The sequence below is a fragment of the Mangifera indica genome, chromosome 10 (assembly GCF_011075055.1).
Source record: "Mangifera indica cultivar Alphonso chromosome 10, CATAS_Mindica_2.1, whole genome shotgun sequence".
NCBI classification, from domain to species: domain Eukaryota; kingdom Viridiplantae; phylum Streptophyta; class Magnoliopsida; order Sapindales; family Anacardiaceae; genus Mangifera; species Mangifera indica.
Window position 1 is genome coordinate 5,984,664 of NC_058146.1, and position 25,372 is coordinate 6,010,035.

Consider the following 25,372-nt stretch of genomic DNA (forward strand, 5'->3'; position numbering starts at 1 on the left):
AGTGGTGGATAAAACTACTTAATTTACTTAGCCATGAAGAATATGAATAGAATGCTTGTGGAAGACGTACAAAATTTGTGGATATTTTGGGATCAACAACATAGTTCAAAAGAAGGCCAAATAGCTATTTCTCACCCAAGTTTTAATGTAAAAACAAATATCTATTACGTAATTTTAAAAACTTAAATGTGCACCCATGGGTTAATTACTGTTAAATTTTTCTGTTAGAGATAAAGATAAAATTATTATTTTATCATTACACCCTAAAACCCTAAAAATTTATATCATTCTCTTTTATTGGTTTAAAAAATTAATAATTTTCTCTTATGATTAAGTTTTGAAAAAATCAGTTTTTCCCTTCAAAGTTTCAAAATCCTCATACCATTTTCTGGTGATCGGCTTCACTCAAGCCATCTTCTTCCTTTGTTGTCAACAATGGATGACAACATCTTACCAGCGTAATTCGTTAGTGACGAAAGCACACCACAACAAATCTAAAAGACAAATTGTTTGATTCATCTTCTAGACGATGATAATACTAGACAAGTTTGTCTTCATGATTGCTTTCGTCACTGATGGATTGTGTCAATAAGATGTTGTCATCTATCATTAATGGCGGAGGAAGAAGTTGGTCATTAGAAGATGAAAGGAGGTTTTGAAACCCTTGGGGGAGGGAATTGATTTTTTCAAAATTTTATTTTAGAAAAAAAAAATTAATTTTTCAAATAAAAAAATATAAATTTTTAAGATTTAATAATAAAGCGATGATTTTATCCTTATTTTTTATAAAAAAATTAATATTAATTAATTTATAAATAAATATTTAAGTTTTTCAAACTTTCCAAATATACACTTGTTTTTATATTAAAATTTTGAGTGGGAAACAACCCTTTGGCCTTCAAAAGGACCCAAAAATAGATTCCCAATTGGTTTGGTTTTGCACGGAATCCCACGTGGGGTGTAAATACGTTACCCTTACTCAACCTTTGCACGGATCAAATTCATTAATGCCACCAACTCCTATGATAAATACCAACCCATTATAGGATTTGATAAAAAGAAAAGAATGATTCAATGGCAGGATAATAGGAGTTTTTCCGATAAAATTACGTGTAGATATTTTAAGTATATAAAATGAGAATATAAATGATGTATTAATGGGGAATAGAAATTAGAACAGAGAAATAAAATGATGGGCAGCCAGCCACGATGTAACTCTAAAACGACAACGACTTCTTAAATCTCACCCTGTGCACAGTTTTTAACACCAAGGCTCCCCTCCCTCCCTCCCTCACTTGTATTCAGTGTTACAACAAAAATTCAGTCAAACCGCGGCGGTTTAACTGACAATTATTTTTTGTAATTAACGAACGGACATCATACTCCTTTCTCTTATTTGTTTTTGTGAGAAGGAGACATCGAATCTAACCCTTCTGTTTCTGTGTTCCTGTTATCTTCCTGCTGTGTTGGTGTTGAGGTTTTCAGCACAGGGAGAGATGGAGAGGGGACTCTTCTAAGCCCATTTCAAAACGCACGAATCAACGAATGAGAAGACTTTGAACTGGTAAAAGCAGGCAAGGGCTAGCTTTTTTCACTTTTCTCACTTTTTCGCAAACATTTAGTTTGCATTACTAGTTAGGGTGGAGCTTCTTTTTTACTGTGAATGTGAGTTTCCCGGCCCTAATTTTTTCTGCCTTTTGGTTTTTATGTGTGTATTTATGTGGGATAATAGTTAATTAGAGATTTGATTGTGGGTAGAATTTGGTTAGATCCCATATTTTGTCATTCTTTTAAGTGAGATTTTCTTGGTTTAACGGACAGTTTTGTTTTAGCTGTTTATTCTTTTCAGGGTTTTCTCCATAAAGGATGTTGAGTTCGGTTAAACTGTGTCCATTTGGTTGTGGTGTAGCTACTACTGTTTTGCATGGTTAGGTTTTTTGTTACTGTTCAAGTTTTCATGGAACTGGTTTTGCCGATTTCTGTGTGTAAGAAGTGAATGAGTTAATATTATAATTCTTAGCTTCTAGGGGGTCAATTCTATTTCTTTTTCTCCGAAGGTTTCAAACTTTAGTTTATCTGAGTTCATTTTTTGAACTTTGAGATTTTGGATTATATGAGACTAAATTTAAAATATTTTTCTAAATCAAAATGGTGTTTTGATTTTTTTCAGTTAGAAGACTGACCTTTTAGATATTCCCAGATGGCATGGACGGAAAAAGATGTCAGCAATGGCCAAGAGAGAGACCCAATTCAAGAAAATGGATATTTGAAGGGATCAAAATCTTCTCCTGGTACCAGTGACTCTCCTGTGGCTGTCGCTTCAGCACAAAAAGAGTTTGAAGGGAAGGATAATCTCTCTTATGCGAACATTCTGCGATCAAGGAACAAGTTTGTTGATGCTCTTGCACTTTATGACCTTGTTTTGGAGAAAGATTGTCGCAATGTTGAGGCTCACGTTGGGAAAGGAATATGCCTGCAGATGCAGAAAATGGGAAGGCTTGCCTTTGACAGTTTTGCAGAGGCCATCAAGTTGGACCCGCACAATGCATGTGCTTACACACACTGTGGTATACTGTACAAAGATGAGGGACGCCTGGTCGAGGCTGCAGAGGTATGCTTATGGCAGTTAAGTCAATTTTACATTGATGACATTGTTGTACTATTTCATGACAGATAATTAGTATGTATTATGCTTATGTAATTATAGTGTCGAGACATTGGTGAAATTTGATATTTTTTGCTCCCACTTTATGTATTATATGTAGTTGGTGATACTATTTTGCTCTATGTTTTTATGATTGATGTGATGAACTCAGTTAATCAATGTTGCTTATAATATTGTTTCAAAATGGGTGAGTTACCGAATATAATGTGCAGTGATTTTTGGATCTTCATTTGTTGAGGCACATAACAAAATCGGTTACTCTTGACACTTCATCTTTTTGCATTCTTCTTGCCTTTTAAACCCAATTCTGTTAAGGAAATATGGGTTCAACCTTGTTCAATGTAGTTTAGGTTGAGCTTGATGTGACAAAGGCGAGTCTTGAAACTGTGCAACAAGACTAGTTAATGGTCCATCTAATTTGGGTAACAGTACACCCAACAGAAGCTCAGTTTGGCAACTCTGCCTGTAGAGAGATGCAGAATCTGGTGGTTCTGCCTGCACAGCAGTTGACTATCTTATCTTTGTACTGGTCTCAGTTGGCATTGCTTTCTTGCTGTGGTCTCTTTGTGAATTGGCACTAGAAGTCCATGTTACCACTTAAGGGATGCAACATCATTTCACTCCTTTATCAAAATAGATTAAAGGTGTGCTTGGGAATATATTTAGTTTAATTTGCTTCTGAATCATTGATGTGGTATATGGCCAAAGTAGTCAAAGTGCTTTTTCGAGGGACAAAAAACATTTGGAATGGCTTATGGAAAAGTACCTGAACTTTAAGTGCTTTCTTAATCTGATTATTTTCCAGAAATGCTCTGACACATTTCTACAAAAGCATCCTGCACGTTCATTGCCTTTGAAACAATCTCTATGTTTTTCATACCATTGCTGCAGGTCGTGCAACTTATTGAATGTCGTCCTTACCATTGCTGCAGGTTGTAGCAGTCCTTGTCCCACACTGCCCTTAAACTTTATTTTTTAAGTTATTACTGATAGCCATATGTAGTGACTGCAGTAGTTCTTCTCCATTGTTGCCAAACTGCTTGTGTGTTATTCTTGTGGGCGGTTCAGTCATGTTGACGGCAGGAAATTTTTGAATTTGATAAATTTATCTTTCTAAGGTGGAGACTGAGCTTTCTTGCTACGTTTTTTGGAGTTTGCTGTTAATTAAACTTTTCTCTGTTCCTATAACTGACAGCTTGCTCTTTCCCCTAGTGGTAAAATTCCTGACCATGCATTTGGCAAACTCATATGCTTCCATCTTTGTTGTCTACTGTCCCACTGCCTTGGCCTTCCCAATAATATCCTTTGTATTGCTAATTTTTTCTTGAAATACATGACTGCTTCTCTAGCTTGCCTGTGTTGCTATCTTTAGAATGTTTGATTGTTTGGACCCTAGCAATTTCATTTTTCATGCTTACCACCAGAGGATTTAGATTTAACAACTCCTATGACTGTTGAGTGAGTAAGCTTGCTTAGAAAGACAAATGGTTCCTTTCTATTGGAAGGTTCAATATTATCTAAGTTCTTTCTCACTGAAGTGGATGGAGGGGATAATTGTGGTCTTTGTTATGCTGAGATAGTCATCTTTGCTGCTTGGTGGGTTATTTGACTTCTGAATGCCTTTTCATTTCTCTAGTAGAAAAGAGATCTTTTTTTTCATTGTTGCATATATATTTGTTTCTCAATAGAGGTTCAATATCTTATAAATGTAGTTTTCAGAATTATTTAGATTCAATGAAAGTTCCAAATTCTTCTAGGTAGCTGGAGAAATTCTAGTTGACTGTCATGCTGATGTATTCGATTGCACTTCTGCTTTATTTATTGTGCTTATTTCTGATATATTTTAAATGCCATCCTCTTTCAAATTTTATATTCTGCTCTGTACACTGTTCTTAATAACTGAAATTAAATTTTGGCCCGTAAAGAATGAATTATATATATATTTCCTTCTAAAAAGTTTTTATTTTGTCTGATTATTACTAATGCTTGATCAATTTACTTGCACAGTCCTACCAAAAGGCGTTGAGCGCGGACCCCACATACAAGCCAGCTGCAGAGTGCCTAGCAATTGTTCTAACAGATCTTGGAACCAGCTTAAAGCTTGCTGGCAAAACTCAAGAGGGAATTCAGGAGTATTATGATGCCTTAAGAATAGATCCTCATTATGCTGTAATTCATGTTCTTTCTTATTCTAATCTTTTGTTGTTTTTTTCTTTTGTGGGTATACTTATTCAGTTTTGTCTTTTTTTGTTAAAAACACCTTAAATTTAAATGTGCAGCCAGCATATTACAACCTTGGTGTTGTCTACTCTGAAATGATGCAATATGATATGGCGCTTAGTTGCTATGAGAAGGCTGCATTGGAGAGGCCTTTGTACGCTGAAGCATACTGCAATATGGGTGTCATCTATAAAAATCGTGGTGACTTGGAGTCAGCCATCGCATGTTATGAGAGGTGTTCACCGGAATGTTCTCATTTTTGTATCTGTGCCTTATTGTTTTTTCTACCCCTTGCTGAGGCTATGTGTTCTAAATGCTGCTGTCTCAGGTGTCTTGCTGTGTCACCAAATTTTGAGATTGCAAAGAACAATATGGCCATAGCCTTGACAGATTTAGGAACAAAGGTGGTTTCTTGTGGTCAGATATCTTCTTGCAGTAACGAATGAAATTACATTTTGTATCTTTATGCCAGAATTTTGAAATTTCCATTTTTAAGTTTTAACTGACCTTTAGCTGAGGCAAAAATATTAATTAGATTGGCTGGAATCAGAATCCCCCCAACCTGGCCTCCCTTCTAAAAGAAAAGAAATGAAAATCTCTTTTGACTAAGTATCTAAGGTTTTTATGAAATTGATGTGAGCTTGAGCTTGAGCTTGTAATTTTGTCAAAAGATGAAAAATAAAGATGAAATTGATACTTGATGCTTAAGATGGATTAAGGTGCTAAACTGATTGAAAATCTTTGCTCACTTGTGTTAATCAGGGAATTATCTACTTAAAGGTATCTAAATTAACCCGACACTTTAGATTCAAACTATTGAATTTAACATGGTATGATAAAAGTGATTTTTTCCAGGTATGATGGGAACATGAGATGAACTTTTGGTAAAATTTCCAACCTTTACTTTGTGCGTGACCCTTTCAATCAGTTTCATCCTCATGTTTTTCTGGATAAACATTATTATACTGTTTCATTTTCAGTTTTGTTTCATTATGGCAAATTATAGATTCCAGTTAATGGTGGTGTTATTGTAAACTTTTATGTTATTTTCTTTCTAAAGTAATTCTCTGGTTTCTTTTTTCCATATGTTTTCTTTTATAAAGAAGTACACTGACCACTTTCCTGTCTGTCAACTGAATTCCATTGATCTTTTGTCTATCATGATTAGCTTTCAGATATCTTTAATCTGAATTTGGGTTCGCTGGTTTAATTTATTCAGGTTAAATTAGAGGGCGACATCAATCAAGGTGTGGCTTATTACAAGAAGGCTTTGTATTATAATTGGCACTATGCTGATGCTATGTATAATCTGGGGGTTGCTTATGGTGAAATGCTTAAATTTGACATGGTAGGGACATGTTTGTGCATGCATGTGCATCTGTTTATGTTATATTTGGAATGATGATCAACAAAGTTTTCCCTTTGGTTATATATGTAATATGGATCATACTTTTTTCTTTCTTAATCATTCTTCAGTTAAAATCTAATAATTAAAATTTTATTGTACAGGCAATTGTGTTCTATGAGCTTGCTTTTCATTTCAATCCCCATTGTGCTGAAGCATGCAACAATTTGGGAGTGATATACAAAGATCGAGAAAATCTTGATAAAGCTGTAGAGTGTTATCAGGCAAGTTTCAGTGCTTGTGTGGTATTTTTAATTTTTATTAGTCAGATGCTTGGGGTTTGTTCCTTTGGTTCTCATTGTGATTGTCATCATTTTCATTTTTCAGATGGCTTTATCAATTAAACCAAACTTTTCCCAGTCATTGAACAACCTTGGTGTTGTCTATACTGTCCAGGTTTGCTTTTGAATGGTTTCTAGTTTTATATATATGAAGAGGGCATACATGGAGAGAATTGCTGATTATCTTGTCTGTTGGCAGGGTAAGATAGATGCTGCTGCAAGCATGATTGAAAAAGCTATTGTTGCTAATCCAACATATGCTGAAGCATATAATAACTTAGGTCTCTCTCTCTCTCTCTCTCTCTCTTGCCAGCTTTCTTTTTTGCTCAATCACACTTTCTTTGGCTAAATTGTCAAAAATAATCCTGCACCTCAGACCTGAAGATGCAATCAATACAACTTTGAACTTGATTAATAAAAAGTTTTAAGAACGGGTAAAGAATCAGTTTCAACAGGTAAGCTTTTTGCTTTTCTTTGGTTCTCTGTCAATGGAAAATTGAAGACGCCCGTTCATTTTTTCTGTTGTAGTAGAGAAGGGTTGAGTTATATTTAATGGGTTCTGGCTAAAGGGCCTTTGCTTTTCTCATAATTATACATATAGTTGCACAAATATCGTTTTTGATATCCTAATCAGGATTTTGGTTATACTGATTGAGTGGACACCTGGTCCACATTTCTATCTCTCTTTCCTTTTATAGATACAAATTCCACACTTTGTATATAAATAATCACATTCAGCAAAGAGTGAATTTTCAAGAAACCCAAAAGTAAAAGAAACAGTGGTATGCACAAGGAGATTTTTGCTTTTGGGAGAGGAAAAAGGGCCAAGACCGTATGGAAAGTATGGCGTTAATTCTTCTTTGTGTGATTTGACTATAAAGAAATGACCATAGCTTTGAAGGGAAAAATTAAGAACACAACATCTTGCGGAACAATCCTTATATTCTAGCATCTTTATTGGTCTTTGTGTCTTTAAAATTTTAAAATTCTTCTTCTGTATTCAGCTTAATTGAAAAGGGTTGTAACATAATTATTTTCATGAGGGCGTTTTAGTGGTAAGGATTAGTAACATATTTATGAGGCTATGTAGATGTAGGTTCACACAGAGGGATGCACAGTTTTTGTCTTTTCTAGGGCTTTGTTATTTATGGACGCATGACTTCATGAACACAACTTTCAGTTGTTTCCTGTCCCAAAAATAACAAGAAAAAATGAAAAACTACAGATTGTCCAGATATAGTATTTATCCTGGTTTAAACTCCTTGTTGCTTTCTATATTGTTCTTGACTTTACATTTTCAAGTTGCCTTAGAGGACATAATGTTTTTGTTTTCTTCTTATATCCGAAGTTTCTGATGCGAATGTGTTCTTTATTATCTTTATTTGTAGGGGTACTCTATAGAGATGCTGGCAACATCACTCTAGCGATTGAAGCATACGAGCAATGTCTCAAGATAGACCCCGATTCTCGTAATGCAGGCCAGGTACCATGACTTCTTGGCCTTTCATGTGAAGTTTTAATGCTTGTAAAGTTCTTTTCCTTGTGATGGTTGCATGCCTTTAATAACATTTTCTACTGTTGTGAATATGGCATGTTATGTTGAAGGTCTAGCATGATTACCTTCCAGCATACTTGTTAATCATTTGACATGCAGACTATGTGGGATTCGGATTGATCATTTGATTTTTTTTTTAAACCATATTCAGTTGTTTCCTGACCTCCCCTGAGGTTTCAAAAAACATCAGCAAGACCCATAAAGTATGAGAAATCTTCAGTAAGTCCCCTTAGATTTGGCAAAATAATCAGTTACTTTCTTTTGACCATGAAATTCAGAGGTTTAACTCAACATGGTCAGGGGAGGTAAGTGATGATTTGATGAAATGTGAGGGGAGTGACAAATTTTTAATACTTGTGGGGTTGGATATTTATATATGTTGGATGTGAAATTATGAAAAGAAAGAATTAGCAATTCGATATGTGTTTTGCCCAAAAGTGTTTGATGCTGATGCTTTTTTGAAGGAAAATATCAATTCCTCAGAAGTTAGACTGTATCTTGGAATTATCTGTTGATCTGAAGTTAAACTGGTTATATTTTTACCAAACAGTTTTTTCATCATTTATTAAACTCCTTATCTTTATTAGAAGTTAAAGCAGACTTTGTTGCCTTCTGCATTGCTATTTTTACATTTGTTGAGATCTTTGTTGTGATCAAATTTGGAACTTGAGTTGTGGTACTATCTGCTATGAAAATTTGAGCTTGAGATTTCTTGCTTATCAAAAGTAGTCACTGTTTGAGTGCGTTTAGTTATTTTGAATATTTGTGACTGAAGACAACTTGATTGAAGGAGCAGATGCGTGTACACATTGATTCTGTGCTAAATATTTCTGTTCTATTTTTGTTGATCTGTCTTCTTATATTCTTGTTTTTTGTCTTTTCACATTGTTGCTTGTTTCTTTGCAGAATCGATTGCTTGCTATGAACTACATAAATGAGGGACATGATGATAAACTTTTTGAGGCACACAGGTTTCAATTAAATCCTTTCTGTTTGTCATGCTATTATATTTTTTCTTTATTTATTTATTTATAAGTGGTGACATTACTAAATTGTTAGAACATATGATAAAAACCTAAGTAGTTTGGATTAATGCTTAATTCATGAATCATTATTACAAATATCTTTCTGATCGATTTAAAAAAGATTCCTTCAACTGGTAGCAAGGTCTTACTGAAATACATTAAATGTGTTTCTCTCTCTCTCTCTTTTATTCTGTAGGATGTTGTAATATTTTATTTTTTTGATATTATGTGCAGTTCTTGTACATTACGTCTTTGAAAACAATGTAAACTTGGACTACTTTGGGTTGCTAGTAATTTTTACATGATAGCTTAAAGTAATTTTGTGGTTCATATATTAGCTAATCTAGTTCATGAATCCAAGCTGACAAAATTGTCACATGGTTTAAAACCTCTTAATTTTAAACTTGGAAATTACTCCATACAGCCACAATACACACAACAAAATGCAAATTAACCGGCATCTGAAACTCTCTCCAAATTAATTTCTAAATTCTGTAATTCTTTTTGTAACCATTCATATATAGGACATTAATCTACTTCATTGATTGCTTTTCTCACTTTCAAAATGTAGTAAAACCACAAACTAAACCCACTCATCTTCCAGTGGGGGAAGAGGAAGGGGGAGGAAGGTAGAGAGAATTGAGAAATTATGGATTTTGTCAATGCAAAAGTTTAGGGTAGTCATTTTTCAGAGAGTTTCAAATGTAAAGGTTAATATGCTGTTGTGTGAATAGTGGCTAATAGCACTAATTTCCGTAGAAATTCCCCTTGAGAGCTCAACAAAGTGCATATTACACCATGCTGCAGAGCATCTTATTTCTTCTATTCTTCTATCCTTTGTTTCTCCTTGAACATATTTAAGTGTATGTATACCTAGTAATTACCTAAATTTTTATTTTGATCTGCCTGCTTAGATCTACATGTACAACTTTATACTTTAGTATTATTATTAACCATAAAAAATTTGATGAAGTAACTAAAACCTGCATTCATTAAATTGCAATAAGGTTTTCATAAATCTTATTTTTTATACCCAAGTGTCAACCTCATTCAGAAGTTTTAATTGTCTGTGCTAGCGGTTGTCACAGTGTCAACCTCATTCAGAAGTTTTAATTGTCTGTGCTAGCGGTTGTCACAGTCTTGTTGATTTAATACTGTAAAGAGCTTCCTTTTATTTCATGTAATCTTGAGCTGTAGGCCTTCTCAGTTTGCAACCCCAGAATAAATTTTCTCCTTTTGCGATGGTTAGCTGACGACTCAACTTGGCATCTGATTTTTTTTTGATGGAGCTTTATCACTCCCATTGCCTTAGCCTTCTGTTATTTTTTTCTTGTCCTTTAATTTTTTTTTGTTTACTTTATATGCTTTGTTGTGTTTCTTGAAGGTTTTTTTCTAGTCTATTTGTTAACCTTAATGTTACCTGTTGCCTCTGTACAAATTGATATGTTTGAATAATGTTGTCACTTTGAGCTTTATCACTCACATATGCTTTATTGTACATTTTAGAGATGCATGTGTTTGAATAATGTTGTCACTTTTGTGGGTTGTGAAGTTTTGGCTTAAATGAGGTTTTATCTAAATTGAAGTTAATGCTTTTAGGGATTGGGGAGGACGCTTTATGAGGTTATTTCCTCAATACACATCATGGGACAACCCAAAAGATCCGGAGAGGCCCCTTGTGATTGGATACGTATCGCCAGATTATTTTACTCACTCTGTGTCGTATTTCATTGAAGCTCCACTTGTCTATCATGACTATGAAAATTACAAGGTGGCTGTTTATTCAGCAGTTGTGAAGGTATTCTGGATGTCTCCTGGCAGTGCTCCGCGTTACTCTGTACTTTGCTTTGGTTGCATGTCCATTGCTGGGAAGTTAATTTAAGTCTAATTTGCATGCATTTTCTTTCATCACATTTAGCAGAGTTTTAATGCCATTTATCTCTAGCAAAAAATGCATGTCCTTTTGTTTGATCTACCAAGTGCACTTGCTTACGAAGAAATTTATTATGGATTTTGTTAGAAAACCTAGTCTATGATAAGTATGCTTTTAATGGATTTTTTTTTTTTTTTTTGTGATGTATCTGTTTCTCCCTCTCAAAACCAAAGGAACCCTTGCACAATAGAAAGATAGCGCTGCCACCACCCCACCCCCCCACACCCCCCCCCCCCCCCCTTTTAATTGTTTTCTGGATCTGTTTTGTAATGAATGATGAATGACAAATGAGATAGTTGATTTTATTTTTTTTTGGGGATAAAAAGAGCAAGAGATCTTTGTAGTCTAAATTTAGTTGACTTTGGGCCTAATATGATTTTCTCTGTCTTTTTGGGATTGATTTTAGTATTGTATTGCAGGCTGATGCAAAAACTGTTAGGTTTAGGGAGAAAGTCTTGAAAAAGGGTGGAAAATGGAGAGATATCTATGGTATTGACGAAAAGAAGGTTGCTACCATGGTTAGAGAAGATAAAGTTGACATCTTGGTAGAACTTACTGGTCACACAGCTAATAATAAGTTGGGAATGATGGCATGCCGACCAGCCCCTGTTCAGGTACACTGAATCTTACCAACCAATTCAATTCTTCTTTTATTTTTTGCTGAAAACTTCTTTTCTATTTCTTTGGTGAAATTTCTGTATATTCTATATAAGAATCTACAATTCTGGAAATGTTACATAGGTCAGTGGAAGATGAATTAATAATCAGTGGATTGTAAAGAGCAGTTTTTGATTTTATCATTATTTGACGTAATCATCTTGCTTCTCCAAGAATTAATTGTTTGACTATTTTAGTTTCGAGAAATAGTTTTCCTTTTTTTTTCTTGTTAGGTTCCTTTTTGTTTTGGTGTCATCAATTTGCATATTTATTAACTCAATTTGTAATAAATTTACTTGGACCTTTTTTCATTTGATAATAGGTTACTCAGAAATTGACGTCACCAAGAGAATGAGCTATTGATAAGTTAGTGCCGATTGCCAGTGTTGTTTTGTTAGTGACTTATGGCAAAAGATGCTGATTTTTTAAAAATAAGAAACTATGAACTTTTATTAAATATGAAGCTGAGTAGATACAATTGTGGACCAAGTGTCTACAAACTAAAGCCAAGGAAAGAGAAAAAAATCTATTTACTATAGAGAATAATGGTGTGGCTTTTTGCAACCAAAAATATACTTAATGTTTTTTCTTTACACCCTTAAATGCCAGTATTAACTCTCATTTCTTTCTCTTTTCATTTTTTTGTATATGTTCTGTTGTTATTTCTACCCAAACTAAGTTGTTTTGTTACCTCTCATCCTCCTCAACACAGAAGAATGTTGTTTATGTAGCTGTCTGCTCAGGTGTATAAGTTTTTCCTTTGTTCTGGTCTTGGTTGTTGAGAAACACAGGAAGAAGTTGTGATAGATTGAGAAAATCGAGTCAGCTAAATATTTTAGTTCTTAATGGTGTTGGATCCTTTGGTGATTATGTTGTCTACTCCATTCATTGGTTGATTTTGCAAATTAATACCAGTAGCCTAAAGGAATTTCTTTTAAAAAGAGGAAGAAAGCAGTAAAAATGTTCAAAAAGATTTTTGAAGTCTAGTAATGAGTGAAGTACAATAATCAAGTATGCAAGAATTTCATCTCTTCCTAAGCAGACATGAGTTTGTAGCTCAGAGCAGTCACTGTCTGTTTCAAAATGTTGCAATCGGGTTTCTGTGTTTTCATGTTCTTACGCGTTTTTAGGTTTTCATTCAAGGTATTTCAATAATAAAAAGTACTTGTTAATTATGGATGTTGAGTATAAACTTTTGCATGTCATAGCCCCAACCCTGGAGTAATCATCCTTCCTTTAACTAAAACCCAAAAATTCAAAGAATTCAAACCAAAAGCCATCATAGTTGAGATTAAGAGAAAACGAAGTCTCAAATTTCTTAGCAAACGTAAGCTTGGAGGGAAAGGCTCGCTGGAAATAAGTTGTGTATTTGATATATTTTAACTGCTATATTGCTTTGCCCCTGATCTTGTTTTGCTTTGCCTTTATCTATAAGGTGACTTGGATTGGCTACCCAAACACAACCGGTCTGCCTGCAATTGATTATAGAATCACTGATTCACTGGCAGACCCTCCTGGTACAAAGCAGAAGTAGGTCTACATTCTAACTTTGTTAAGCATTTTCAAGATAATCTTTTTCCAGACTTGATCTTCTTGATACAATCCACTATACCATCTCTTTATGATATTCTTTTTAACTTGGCAGGCATGTTGAAGAGCTAGTTAGATTACCTGAATGCTTCCTTTGTTATACACCTTCACCAGAGGCTGGGCCTGTTTCCTCAACTCCTGCGCTTTCCAATGGCTTTATTACATTTGGTAGCTTTAATAATCTAGCAAAGGTATTTGTTAGGTCTTATCCAGACAAAATTTCCACCTTTTAATGGCTTTGTCTTACTTACCTTTTTGGTGTACCTTTACCAGATAACTCCCAAAGTTTTGCAAGTTTGGGCAAGGATACTTTGTGCTGTCCCCAACTCTCGGCTTGTAGTAAAATGTAAGCCTTTTTGTTGTGATAGTGTAAGGCAGAGATTTCTTTCAACATTGGAGCAACTGGGATTGGAATCACTACGTGTTGATCTTTTGCCTCTAATTCTTCTGAACCATGATCATATGCAAGCGTATTCTCTTATGGACATCAGGTAAATTGTGAGTTTATTTATTTACATTTGTAAATCAGTTTACAAAAAGTTTCTTTCTGTCATTTACATTTTGTTTCTTCAGTGTTGTTGTCCAGAGAAAGCAAAATTGCCCTATGTTATGGAATTATAGAATACCTTTTAATTTTCACTATTATTGATTATATGTCCATATGAAGGTCTATCTGTATATGTATGTTATTCCTTTCTTTTTATTCTCTTTTTTATATTTAAATTTTCTCTCTTTTCTAATATTTTTAATGGAATGACTTTGGTGTGAAAACATCTCCTCTTTTTAGATTTCAAACTTCATTACAAACTTGAATTGACTTAGGTGACTATCCAAATCATCAGATATTGAAGAACTTTTGGAGCATCTTAATTCTTCTTAGGATTCAATGGATGACATTTGTGAACTATATTAAGTTCTATGGATTTTTAACCTTATATTATAGTGTAAGTTGAACAATTTATCACATTTTTGCTTACCTTAATTGTACATTTTGCAATCAAGAAAGAAATAAATCTTGCGCTGGTGGCTAATGCTTACATGAGCATTTGAATTTGAGTATTTGACGCCATATAGTTTTGGCCTTGAAACCAGACTAGTATTTAGTCCAGTGGATTCATATTTATGTGATATGTTAGTTTATGCTACTTCAAATTTACAACTTGTTTGGAGGTTCTGACCTTACTATATCATTTCTGCAGCTTGGATACATTTCCATATGCTGGAACAACGACAACCTGTGAATCTTTATTCATGGGAGTTCCATGTATTACTATGGCTGGTTCTGTACATGCTCACAATGTCGGTGTGAGTCTTCTCAGTAAAGTAGGTAAGAAACTTATTTTTCTACCTTTTCCCTTTATGCCTATGTGATGTGATGTTACTTGCTTGAAGACTTCTGCTTGAGTTGTTTGCTGCCTTGTATTTGTTCAGTCTATTTGGTATGCAATTTCATGCCCGAATTATTTTCTTATTCTTCTTTTTTCTAAGACAATAATGTTATGGCCCCAAGCATTATGAATATATATGCAAAATCTGAAGTCCTATTCTTTAGCCAGACCAGGACATCTTTATAGAGACTCAAGATTCAGATGTAGTTAAACAATGTCATTCTGAAATTGAAGCCTTGATCTAGAGGGCTCACCCTTATATAATGACACCTGGAGTCACTAAATATATTCATAATTTCAATAAACTTAAACTACTATGAGCCTCCAATATAAGCATTAACTGAGGATTGAGGAAGTTGTGTCCTGATGACTTGTGTGGGCTGATGATGCTTAAAAATCTTTAATTATTTTAACTTGAATGTCTGGATTTAAACTATAGAAATGTAGCAGCATGAATGCCTTATTCAAGGAATGGAACAATGCTTCAGTATTTAAACAGAGTTGAGAAAACATAACTTGAGCTCTTGTGGGTTTGCCGTAACAATGATGTTACTTAAGGGAGAGTGTTGGAAATCCAGTGTTAATTGTGCAGGCATTGAGCTTAGGAATGTGATTAATTGATGTTTTCCTGTTTGTAAAGTAAGTTTGTGGTTTTCTTGTATAGATTAGATTGCATATATGTTGCTTTCAAATATAGGAAATCAAATTCCTGTATCTGTCATGTAATTTCATGGTAAAATTAAGAGAGAAATCATACAAATCTGCTACTCTTTGTTTTAGATTTGATTTGTAAAAGTCAACTTGCTGATGATTGCATATGTTGATGCTTTTGTATCTGCCGTTCCTTTTTTTTTTTGCAATTCTTTTAACTGCATCACTACCATTTTTCAATTGTGTACTTTATTGTGTTAATTGTACTTCTTTTGTTATTATTATTAGACTGTAGTTTTATGTTGTGTAAACTAACTTGCTGCCCAACTGAGAAACAGGCTTACCACATCTGATCGCTAAAAATGAAGATGAGTATGTCCGGTTGGCACTGCAATTGGCCTCTGACATTACAGCACTCTCAAACTTGAGGATGAGCCTTCGGGAACTAATGTCCAGGTCCCCTGTATGTGATGGGCAAAACTACATGCGTGGTCTGGAGTCAACATTCCGGAACATGTGGCATAGGTACTGTAAGGGCGATGTGCCATCTTTAGGTCGCTTGGAAATGCTTCAACAGCAAGAGTTATCTGAACAACCTGAGCCTAGTGGGAGCACATTCTTAAGTGACAGAACTTCCAGATCTGTCAATACTAATGGATTTAATCAGACTGCAACATCAATTTTAAAAACCTCTAATTGTGAAGAAAACGGAGTCCAGTTGAATCAGGGTACTAACACAGGCAAACTGAATTGAACTTTAGATTTGACTGACTGGCAATGGGATTGTATTCGGATGGATGCAGCTTACTGTATAACCATGGTACTTTGTAGTGTAATAGTCTGGTGGTAACAACGCGGCGGCCAAGTTGCTATTTGCGTAGGATCAGATTTTTTGGGATAAGAATGCTGCAAGTTCTCCACAATTTCTATTTTAGATGTCCAAGCAACATCGTGGATTGGAAGAGCTGAAAATTAGGTATATAAATGGCATTTTTCCCCTTAAGTATAGGAAATGGTTGGCATGTAAGTTATAGAAGGGAGTTTTTGTCCTCTCTGGTATGGTTTGGTTCTTAGATGTTACAGTGAATGGTTAGAACACCACCTGATGGGGGAATCTCTTTGGGCTTTGTTGGGTTCCCGAAAAAAAGGAGAGGAAAAACAGAAGGCAAAGAGGCTCCCTTGAGTTGACATTGATTATCAGAGTATTGATATAATGATTCAGTTGATTGCCTAGATTGCAATTTTGATTTTGCGAAACCCTCCCAAATATAATCACAGATTCAACTCTTACCCGTTTCTCATTGTGCTTAAGATTTCAGCATTATCCAATGAAATATGGCTATCATATTTTAATTTATTTCAAAAATCATAATTATCTAGCAAAGTTAATAAAAGATGCATCTTTTCTAAAATCTTTAAGAAGTGTGTTACACGATTTCCAATTTGGAAAAAAAACTGAAAATCCATATCCTTCAAGTATTATCATTTTCCTTGTATTTTAAAAGAGAAGTCCAGAACTTGTGTTCTGAATAAGATTATTTGGTACATTGAAAATCAGAGGTTACACCATTTTGGAATCATTGGAATAAGGATAACCAACAGCAACATGGCATCAATCTTTAACAGAGGTCCTTAGTATCTTCACATCATGGATGGGCCTGTAAAAGTTTAAAATATAAATATATGGTGAGAATAATTTTGCATAAACACAAAGTCAAATGTTCTTGAATAGCAGAACTGAAAATCTGAGCAATAACATTACAAGCATTTGATTAAGCATATTGAAGACTAAATAAATACCCTGGCAATAATAGAAATATGAACAGTGTGAACAATGAATCTCTTACAATCCACATGCTGAAAATCTTGATTACTTCTAACATTATCCAGCAAATTTCATTAGCCTCTCTAACATTCTAACCCATGTTTACCAATTTAATTTTGTTTCAACGTACAGCAGTGCCTTAAAAGACATCATATGAGCAACCAATTGTTTCTAACAGGAACACATTAAGATAACAGTATGACAATATTCCATTCACTTCTACAAATTATAAAACTTAATACAAAGTGCTTAAGAGGGCACATTTCAGGCTGACATGAGTTGCCAACTTAATCTCCAAATTTAGGTTTTTTGCGCAGGGGCATAAACCAATGGCGCAGAGGATTTTCGAACAGTTCAGATAACTCAGCCAAGTGGACCAAAGTGGTATGGAGTTTCAAAATGATGAACTAACAAAGTAACTAATAGTATTAAATTTCAGTACTCTATCAAGCATATAAAATCACTCCCACACTGAAATGCAATTTTATTAAACGCCAAAGTGAAATTATAACCGCCATAAAATGTAACGGATTGTACTAAATTAAGGACTCAAAAAGAAAAATAAATAAATAAATGTAAGAAAACACATACCTATCATCTTTATCAGTCTGGACACTGCCTAATCTTTTGATCACTTCCATTCCCCTACATACTCTTCCAAATATAGTGTGTTTTCCTGAAAAATTCAGAAAGAAAAGTAGCAATAATATTAAATTAACTCATCAAGGTAAAGCATGACTGAAATCGTACCAGAAAGATTAAATACTAAAAGGAAATTTAAACAACTGCATCAATAAAATTCAGATAAAATTCATCTGGGAAAGGTCTGCTTATAATTAAGAGAAAGATAGGCAGTTCTTGCGTTCAAGACACTGGTAGTGCTAGGAGAACCTACTGCTTCAAAACACGCTTCTAATTTGAAAAAACAATAAACAAGACAGTAAAAGGACTTTACAGTCCTATTTATGTTGAAACAAACTCTGAAAACTTTTATTTTCTGTCTCACAGTCATAATGGCACAAGGAACAGAAACTGGTGATCTTGCACAGGGAGATCCTGCCACTAACACAAGAAACAATCTACCCCTGCCAAAGCCTCATGCTGTCAGTGCTGCAGTGAATCCTAGGTCCCCACCACACTTTGTCCCTGACTTCATTTTGACCTCACCCCTCCTTTCACTACATTTCAAAAGACTGACTAATCAAGCCAAAATTTACTATTTTTCCTCCCATCTACACCATCACCAAGGCCACACAAGGAAACCTCCAAAGTAGACCTCTCTTTTCAAAGGCAGAATTCATCATTAGAGGAACCCACATTACCATGAAAGACCTTAATTAGTGTTGGAAGATATTAGTTGTTTCAAGTTTAGAAAGTATTGAGTCCAATAAAATAGGAAAAGAATTATTAATGTATTGCATTTTCTTTTTTCTTCAATTTATTTCCTTACTTTTAGATTGTATTTCCTTAACTTTGTGTAACATCTTTGTATAAATTCCCTTGATAAATGAATAGAAAGTGTAGAAGAAATTATTCAAACCAAGAAACCACTGTTTTGTGGTATCCGAGCCTCAATCTCATGGCAAAAATCTTCTCCTATGTTAGAGGTTACCAGACAAACAAAAGAGTTGTCAGAAACACTATCAGAAAGTAATGAATTGCCAAAAAACTCAAACATCACTGGAAAAAGCATAAATGTCCTAAACAATCACAAATGTCGTCGAAAAAGGCACAAATGCAAACCGGAAGTTCAACGATCTTGACGGAAACCTACCAGAAAACATCACAAATCTCATAAACTTCTGAATGACCACACCATATATTGGAAAAGCACAGACGCTGCCAATGATTTTCTAAGATATTACAGAAGTGACCAATCTGCCAATATCACCCTGGGCTGCTAATATCACCCTTTTGGCAAATTTTAAAAAGCCCCTGGTGGAAAATTAAAAAAAAGCCCATTGTGGCAGATTTAAAAAATAAACTTGTAGCAAATTTCAAAAAACCATTCTAGTGGCAAATTTCAAAAAACCCATGTCAATTCTTTTCAGGAAGAAAACCTAAAAGTCTTTCACCTTATTCAAGAGCTGCTACCATTGTCGATGCCATTTGATCTCAATCTATTACTACTAATTTCATTTGACATTTTTTTTTTTTTTTTACCGATTTACCCACAAAGCCACAGATCCTTATATATGGAAAATATTATCTTAAATTTCACAATATCTATGATTAATATGGGTAACCTTTACTGGTCTTTTTTATCTAAAAGGCTTATTGAAAATGACTAAGTCTATGAATAATATGGTGGACTATACTGAGTGCGATGGAAGTTTGAAGGCGTTAGTGGTAGATGGTAAAACATCTCTAGTTGTAGGAAAAGGGAGAATTGTCTTATCAACCCTAAATTAAACTCAATGAGGCATTCCAAAGTTGAAGAGCAATCTTTTGTTGGTTAGTAGGTTGATCAAAGATATGGATTGTATAGTAACTTTTTCTTCTTATTGTGTGTTTCAGGACCAATTTTTGAGGATAATCGACAATGCTAAAGAATTGGAGGGGCTCTATTATGTCTCCGGCAGTGAAGCTCATCCAATAAATAGGTCTCTCAATAAATCTTTTTTTTACAATATTTTCTAACTCAAAATTAATACTTTGGAATAAATGCCTTGGTCACCCTAGCATCTCATATGTAAAATCATTATATCCTCATATGTTTACCAATAAACATATTGTTTTTAAATCTCATTATCTAGTTAATTCACACAAACCTTCCACATGTTTTCATTTGATACATTGTGATATTTAGGATCTAACGAGAAGAACAAATGTATCCAATACTTAATGGTTATGACATTCATTGATGATAACACTCAGGTATTGTTGGGTTTATCTAATGAAGTTAAACTTGAAGCTAGCACTGTTTTCAAAACGTTTCACAAATCGATCCTAAATGTTTTTCATACACCCATCCATCTCTATGCCAACAATGGTCGTGACTATTTCTCACACGACCTTACAGAATACCTAAATTCTAATGACATTATCCATCAAAGCACTTGTGCTCATACATCCCAACACAATGGAATTGCTAAAAGAAAGACCTGTCACCTTCTTGAAGTTGTCCGATCTATAATTTTTTTCTAGCCTTGTCTTAAATTTCTATTGGGGCAAAGTTGTTCTTATGCTTTATACCTAATTAAACGATTACCTTCTAAAGTTTTCCAATTCTGCACCCCATCATGTGTTCTTTTGTCCCATTACCCTCATGTTCGAATAATAAACTCTCTTTAACCAAAAATATTCTGGTACATTGCCTATGTCCATAACCATAATCCCCACCATCATAAACTTCAACCTAAAGCGTTAAAATGTATTTTTTATTGGGTATTCACCAACACAAAAAGGATACAAATGCCATTAACCTCCTACAAGTAAATTGTTTGTAACTTCAAATGTCTCAATTCTTGAAGATAAACCCTACTATCCCTATGCTCCTCTTTAAGGGGAGAGGATAAGCGAAGAGAAATATTGGAATCCTACAATATCATTATTAATTTCCCTTCCCATTCCAATCACAAACTCTCAAGTCATCTTAAAGATCCATTTGTCCCATGTCAGTCTGTAACCGTTGGGATTCAATAAGACCCTTCCTTTCCAAGTCATCTTGTAAGTGTAGGATTGAACCTTTTCTTGTGTCACCCAAAACCATATCTAAACCCAAACCAATGACTATTCAAAAGGAAAGTTCGAATTCAAGGAAATTGATTTTGGTTTACTCTTAAACACTAAAATTAGTACCTCAACATTGTCAAATGTCTGAACCAAAGAAGTCTTGATGAGGTATCACTTCCAACAAATGGTTTGAATCTTTCTATTGCTCTCAAGAAAAAGGTGAGATCTTGTACTAAACACCTACTTTCTAACTTTTGTACACATTCTAGATTGGCTTCCAGTTTCAGAGCATTTGCTGAAACAGTTGATGGAGTGAATACACTAAGAAATATTTAAGCCTTGAAAGAACCAAAATGGAGTGAAGTAATTCATGAATAAATGAGAGCTTTAGTGGACAATGGTACATGAGATGCTGTAAATTTGCATGCAAATAAGAAAATTGTGAGGTGCAAATGGGTGTTCATAGTCAAATACAAAGATGATGGTAGCATTGAATGGTAAAAACAATGTTGATAGCACAGGCATTTGCATAGGCCTATGGGATCGACGATGAAAAAGCTTACTCCGGTGGCAAAACTAAATTCTATTCTTGTACTATTATCTATTGCAATTAACCTTGATTGGGAGCTCATACAACTTAATATTAAAAATGTTTTCTTGAATGGTGATTTTGATGAGGAAATATATACAAGGATGCCACCTAGATTTGAAGAAAAAGGAAGAGTTGGGAGAGTTTGCAAACAAAAGAAATCATTTTATGGTCTAAAACATTCACCATGGGCGTGGTTCACAAAACTTGATACGACTCTTGGCAAATTGGGGTATCAATAGAGTTAGGTAGAACGAACTTTACTTATAGAAATTAATTCTAGGGGTAAGAGATATGCATTAACTGTTTATGTGAATGATATCACAATTACTAACGATGATTGCGCAAAGATGATGAACCTCAAACAGCAGTTTGAGGCAAAATTCAAAGTTAAAACCATAGGCTCTATGAGATACTTTCCTAGTATGGAAATGGCAAGGTGCAAAGAAGAAAGCTTCATTTCTCAAAGGAAATATACTCTTGATCTCTTGAAGGAAACAAGAATGTTAAGGTGTAAACCAACGAGCACAACTTTGGATAGAGATTGGAAATGTAATATGGTGCTACTCTAGTAGGTAAAGGGAGATACCAAAGGTTGGTAGGACTGTTGATCTATTTATCACTTACTCGATCCAATCTTGCTTATATTGTTAGTATGGTAAGTCAATATATGCATTCTCCTACTTGGACACACCTTAGTGCAGTTATGCATATTCTGAGATACTTAAAAGGGACTTGTAGGAAGGGATTTTTGTCTCGAAAGAGCGAGAACAAAGAGATAGTTGGCTTCACTAACACTGATTGGGCTAGTTCACCAAAAGATAGTTGCTTAGTTTTTGTACAAAATATGAGGTAATTTAGTAACTTAGAGAGAAGCAAAAGGCAATCAATGGTTGCCTGAAGTAGTGCAAAGGCTAAGTTTAGGGTGACTGCTCAAGGAATTAATGAATTGATATGTTTAGAGAGAATTTTCTAAGGACTTATAGCCACTCTATAGTGATGGACAATCTGCTATTCGTATAGTACATTACCCAATTCAACATGATTGAATAAAGCATGTAAGAATAGACAAAAAACTTTATCAAATGAGCAATTGAAGGAGGAATCAAGCTAACATACATTCTATCCATAGCATAAGAAGTCGACATTTTGACCAAAACTATGCTAAAACCAAGTTTTGAATCATTAATACAGAAGCTGGGAATGATTAACATCTATTCACTAGCTTGAAAGAAACTGTTGGAAAATGTTTCAAGTTTAGAAAGTATTGATTGAGTTCAGTAGATTAAGAAAAGAATTATTGCAATATTTTATTTACTTCTTTCTTTGATTTATTTCCTTTTATATAGTTTGTAGTTCTTTAAATTTGTGTTATATCTTTGTATAAATTCCCTTGATGAATGAATAAAAAGTGTGGAAGAAATTATTCAAACCAAGAAACCATTATTTCAATTAGTATTTAGAAATGAAGAATGAATGGCAATACATATAATTCATGCAATCATATATATATGAATCAAGCGAAAAAACTTAATAATATACTTTATATCTCCCACCCTAAGTCAAAAAAGAACCAAAAAAACTGTCAAGTTTATACCACTTAAAGAATTAGCTTTGTATTTGCAAGATTACCAAGTCATTACGCATGATGCTAACAATTGTAGATAATAAAACTCAAGACATCAGAGCTTTGGTTTAATGAACATACAAGATATAAAAGAAATGCTAAATAAGACTATCAAATATTCTTTGGTCCGGTGGCTTGGGGTGAGTAATTTATATCCAACTGCCTTAAAACCTGATTGGGAGATGATAATTAATACAAAATTTGACATAAAAAAGTCCACCCTGTTCAGCTCAGTTAAGCCTAAGACACTGACTGGGTGTGTACAATTGCTAACTCTGCTTTAATTTACTTGAAACAAAATCTGCAGATAAGGTCACAAGAGTAGCTCACAGCTTTCAAATTGAATAAGATATCATATTAACTTTCAACTACACAATTAAATTCACATGTTTTAAAATTCCCTAATAGATGCAAAAATACTTATGGTAGCTAAAAATATATAAAATGACTGATATTACCATCTAGATGAGCAGCTGGTGCCAAAGTTATAAAGAACTGGCTTCCATTGGTATTAGGACCAGCATTCGCCATGGATAATATACCAGCTCCTGTATGTTTTAACTCTGGTTTTATTTCATCTTCAAACTTATGGCTGAAAATTGAAATGCAGAAAAATTAAAGGACACATACAACATAAGAACCATTAAATACCAGAAGAAAATAAATAAAACATTCACAATAGTAAAAAAATTAACTGGTGAAACTAAACCTAAGGTCAAAGAATTATTCCCCTTATGCTTTATAAAAGAACATATTTTAGTTTATTAATAATTAAAAAAAATCTTGAAATACGATGGTGACTAACTGAATATTAAAAGTAAAGAATGAAAAACTGTTAAAAAACATATACCCATATATGGATTCTCCTCCTCTTCCAGTCCCAGTTGGATCTCCACCTTGCACTATAAAATCCTAAACCATGGGGAAAAAAAAAAAAGGAAAGAAAAAAAATTAATGATAAATTTCTTTTAAAAATTAAGTAAGAATTTAAACCCAATTAAGCAGAAGAAATACCTTGATAATTCTGTGAAATTTGGTGTTATCGTAATAACCTCTACGAGATAGTTCAATGAAGTTTCTGCAAGTTCTTGGTGCATGCTTGTAGTATAGCTGCAACGATTTTTAATTGCTTTCATGTTTTCAAAAATTCAGAAAAAATGTAAAAATTAACATTAAAATTAAAAACAAAAATGATGGGGAGAGAGGCACCTCAACAGTGAAAGTACCCGTGGAGGTCTCCAAAGTCACCTCCGGTGGCTCACCTTCGGCATTTCCCCACATCTTCTTGGGTTTAAAATTAAGCTGAGACTGATGCTGAGTCAGAATAATAGAGAGTGCGCCAAGGTTTTTCCCTGAACTCGGGTCGGGTCAAACAGTTTCTGGAATGGGCCGGGTCAACGATTTTTAATTTTACCTCTAATATATAAAAGAAATTTGTAGTAAACACAATCATATTTAATCAATGTTTTAGATAAGGCGATAAAATTTTTTTCGCGTAAACGTTTTTAAGTAAACATACAGTAGTTTTACTTTTATAAGTAAATTTTTTTATAACTCCAAAAATACCCTTTGACTTATTACGTCATTTTTAACTATTTCGTGTGTGGGATATCAAGGGTCATACAGGGTGCGTGCACAGGGTGTGTGGGTGCGCGCACAAGGTGTGTGCGAAGTGCGTACAGGGTATGTGGGTACGTGAAAAGTGCATGAGTGCATGCGAAGTACGTGAGTGTGTGCAGGTGCATACGCACCCTCATATATATATATATATATATATATATATATATATATATATATATATATATATATATATATTTATATTTGTTACGCACCCACGCACTTTGTACGCACCCATGTATCCTGTACTCATCCTACGTATCCTGTATTCATCTTACGCATCTTGCACGCACTCACGCACCCTGTACGCATCAATACACTGTGATACGTACATGTAAATTACTGAAAATTACGTAATAAGTCAGAGAGAGTATTTTTGGAATTAAAAATAAATTTGCTTATAAAAATAAAATTATTACACGTTTGCTTAAAAAAGTTTACGCGGAAAAATTTTTGTTTATTTTAATTAATATTCAAAATTAAATGGATATATTTAAGTTTGAATTTGATTTTTATATGTTTAGGGTTTACATAAATTCTGAAAATTCTGCCATGTGAACGAATTGGGTTGACTTTTTAAAACACAGTTTCAATTGGAGGTCTTTTTATTTTGGGCCAAAAGACTTAATCTCATCGAGGATTGTTAAAAAAACAAAGTTGTATTTATTA

The 25,372-nt window shown here is 34.1% G+C and overlaps 2 protein-coding genes across 6 annotated transcripts; one reads left to right on the forward strand and one right to left on the reverse strand.

Moving 5' to 3' along the window:
• Positions 1 to 1,119: 1,119 nt before the first annotated feature.
• Positions 1,120 to 16,620, forward strand: LOC123227023 (probable UDP-N-acetylglucosamine--peptide N-acetylglucosaminyltransferase SPINDLY). Of its 5 annotated transcripts, none has more exons than XM_044651634.1 (18): positions 1,120 to 1,574; positions 2,171 to 2,611; positions 4,673 to 4,834; positions 4,945 to 5,120; positions 5,214 to 5,289; positions 6,105 to 6,233; positions 6,395 to 6,514; positions 6,618 to 6,686; positions 6,771 to 6,852; positions 7,960 to 8,054; positions 9,033 to 9,097; positions 10,751 to 10,949; positions 11,504 to 11,698; positions 13,177 to 13,271; positions 13,387 to 13,522; positions 13,605 to 13,822; positions 14,531 to 14,658; positions 15,709 to 16,620. In XM_044651634.1, the coding sequence occupies exons 2-18, from the start codon at positions 2,201 to 2,203 to the stop codon at positions 16,122 to 16,124; spliced, it is 2,772 nt and encodes a 923-aa protein (XP_044507569.1). In that variant the 5' UTR covers positions 1,120 to 1,574; positions 2,171 to 2,200; the 3' UTR covers positions 16,125 to 16,620. The 5 variants fall into 5 exon arrangements, with proteins under 5 accessions (XP_044507569.1, XP_044507571.1, XP_044507568.1 ...); XM_044651636.1 differs by having other exon boundaries at positions 1,120 to 1,564; XM_044651633.1 differs by having other exon boundaries at positions 1,121 to 1,574; positions 2,201 to 2,611.
• Positions 16,621 to 16,755: 135 nt separating this feature from the next.
• LOC123227025 (peptidyl-prolyl cis-trans isomerase CYP18-2) lies at positions 16,756 to 24,456 on the reverse strand. The gene is made up of 6 exons (XM_044651639.1): positions 24,296 to 24,456; positions 24,101 to 24,196; positions 23,937 to 23,998; positions 23,545 to 23,678; positions 17,787 to 17,871; positions 16,756 to 17,028 (listed from the first exon to the last, which is right to left on the reverse strand). Exons 1-6 carry the CDS (start codon positions 24,365 to 24,367, stop codon positions 16,983 to 16,985), a joined length of 495 nt encoding a protein of 164 aa, XP_044507574.1. The 5' UTR covers positions 24,368 to 24,456; the 3' UTR covers positions 16,756 to 16,982.
• Between the last annotated feature and the right edge of the window lie 916 nt (positions 24,457 to 25,372).

Coding starts and splice junctions, on each gene's coding strand:
- LOC123227023 (XM_044651634.1), top strand. CDS start 2,201: ATGGCATGGACGGAAAAAGATGTCAGCAATGGCCAAGAGAGAGACCCA. Junction 2,612..4,672: donor GCCTGGTCGAGGCTGCAGAG/GTATGCTTATGG, acceptor TTACTTGCACAG/TCCTACCAAAAGGCGTTGAG. Junction 9,098..10,750: donor AAACTTTTTGAGGCACACAG/GTTTCAATTAAA, acceptor TAATGCTTTTAG/GGATTGGGGAGGACGCTTTA.
- LOC123227025 (XM_044651639.1), bottom strand. CDS start 24,367: ATGTGGGGAAATGCCGAAGGTGAGCCACCGGAGGTGACTTTGGAGACC. Junction 17,872..23,544: donor ACCAGCTGCTCATCTAGATG/GTAATATCAGTC, acceptor TGAATTTTTCAG/GAAAACACACTATATTTGGA. Junction 17,029..17,786: donor CAGACTGATAAAGATGATAG/GTATGTGTTTTC, acceptor AAACTTTTACAG/GCCCATCCATGATGTGAAGA.